General features: G+C 48.4%; 1 protein-coding gene across 2 annotated transcripts in view; it reads right to left on the minus strand.

Moving 5' to 3' along the window:
• Positions 1–1,151: 1,151 nt before the first annotated feature.
• drgx (dorsal root ganglia homeobox) overlaps positions 1,152–1,852 on the minus strand; it is a 7,371-nt gene continuing 6,670 nt past the window's right edge. For both annotated transcript variants that reach the window (XM_048270175.1, XM_048270176.1), the window contains one exon: positions 1,152–1,533. In XM_048270175.1, the coding sequence (XP_048126132.1) occupies positions 1,220–1,533 (314 nt within the window). In that variant the 3' untranslated portion in view covers positions 1,152–1,219. The remainder of the gene's footprint in view (positions 1,534–1,852) is intronic.

Below are 1,852 nucleotides of genomic sequence, written 5' to 3' on the forward strand. Positions count from 1 at the left end.
CATATTTTTTCCCACATCTACAAATTGACAGTTTGAAACACAGTTTGTCTGTACATTTGCAAGTCGCAAGTTCAGAAATACACAAATTCACATCTGTCGCCAGGGCAACCACTCATCTTCTGTAGATTCCTCACTGATAGTCCTTCACTTCACCGACTACTCAGTTTCTCACTCGACCAATAGAAACACTCAGAGAGCTCTGCTGTCAGCCAATAGAAACGCTCAGAGAGTTCTGATTTCAACCAATAGAAATGCTCAAAGAGTTCCACGCTCAGCCAATACAAACGCTCAGATAGTTCCGTTCTTGATCAATAGAAATGGTCAGAGTATCTCACACGACGTGTAGCAATGTTCACAGTTGTAGTAAGTTAACCCCAAACGCCCCAAAAACTACAAATAAGAAAAAATGCTTTGTTTCCCTTGTGGCCAGCCAAAAATGAGCACAGAGTTTGGAGTTTTCTCAGATGGCAAGCAGAAACTCTGAGGGAACTCGCCACAGGCTGACCACAGAGCAGCCACAGAAGGAATAAATACAATTAGATGAGTTATTAAATAAACACAATTTGATGAGTTATTAAGTAAACACAATTTGATGAGTTATTAAGTAAACATAATTAGATGAGTTACATCCTAAACAGCATTAGAAGAGGAGTGGACGTGTGTGTGTGTGTGTGTGTGTGTGTGTGTGTGTGTGTGTGTGTGTGTGTGTGTGTGTGTGTGTGTGTGTGTGAACTGGCAAATGATGACCAACACAATTACACACCGGCAGAGCAGTCAGGTCTCCCTCCAATGGTCCAGTCGGGGAAAAGTGTTTGTGTGTGTGTGTGTGTGTGTGTGTGTGTGTGTGTGTGGAGGTGGGATCCAATTCATCCAGTTTTTGGGGGGAAAAGTGTGTGTGTGTGTGTGTGTGGTGGGATCCAATTGGTCCGTGTCCAACGGCTCAGCTCAGAGTCATTCCTTTATGTGTTAAAGAAGAGAGAAGTGTGTGTGTGTGTGTGTGTCTGTGTCTTTGTGTGTGAGTGTATATGTGCGCTTGTGTGTGTGCGTAAGTGTGTGTGTGTGTGTAAGTGTGTAAGTGTATGTGTAAGTTAGTGTGTGTGTGTGTGTGTGTGTGTGTGTGTGTGTGTGTGTGTGTATGTATGTGTAAGTTAGTGTGTGTGTGTGTGTGTGTGTGTGTGTGTGTGTGTGTGTGTGTGTGTGGAGTGGTGTCCAGTCCTCCTTAAATCCCTCCTGAGCTGAACTGACCGCTGCGTTTCTCCTCCGTGGCCTCTTTGGGGTCGGCGGGGGGCGTGTGGGGGGCGTGGCCGGCCGCTGCAGGGGCGGGTTTTGGGGGGCTGGCTTCGCTGGGCGCCGTGGCGACGCCGTTGGCACCGACGCTGAGGAGGTTGGCGGACTGCAGGACGGCCTCGGAATGCTCGCGGGCCTTCATGCGCAGAGCCGCCACGCTGGCCGTGCGGTTGCTCTGGCAACCATACGGTGGCAGGAACGACAGCCCCATGGGGTCAGGAACACAGCAGGAGCACAGGGGACCTCCTAAAACACACACACACAGACACACACACACACAGGTTAGTTTCCTCACTCTAATGCAGTTTCTCTCTCATCACACACTTCTTACACACTTATTTCCATGCTGAACACACACATGCCAGCAGAGCTCACACACACATGCCAGCAGAGCTCACACACACAGGACTGCACTGCCAAACTCTAAACACACTTCCTGTCATTTGGTTAACCTGCAGTAACACACACGTCTCTCACCAACACTACTTTCTACTACACCTATCAGACACACACACACACACACGTGTCTCTAAACACACACCTATCAGACACACACACACACACA

This window comes from Alosa alosa, chromosome 18 (assembly GCF_017589495.1).
Source record: "Alosa alosa isolate M-15738 ecotype Scorff River chromosome 18, AALO_Geno_1.1, whole genome shotgun sequence".
NCBI classification, from domain to species: domain Eukaryota; kingdom Metazoa; phylum Chordata; class Actinopteri; order Clupeiformes; family Clupeidae; genus Alosa; species Alosa alosa.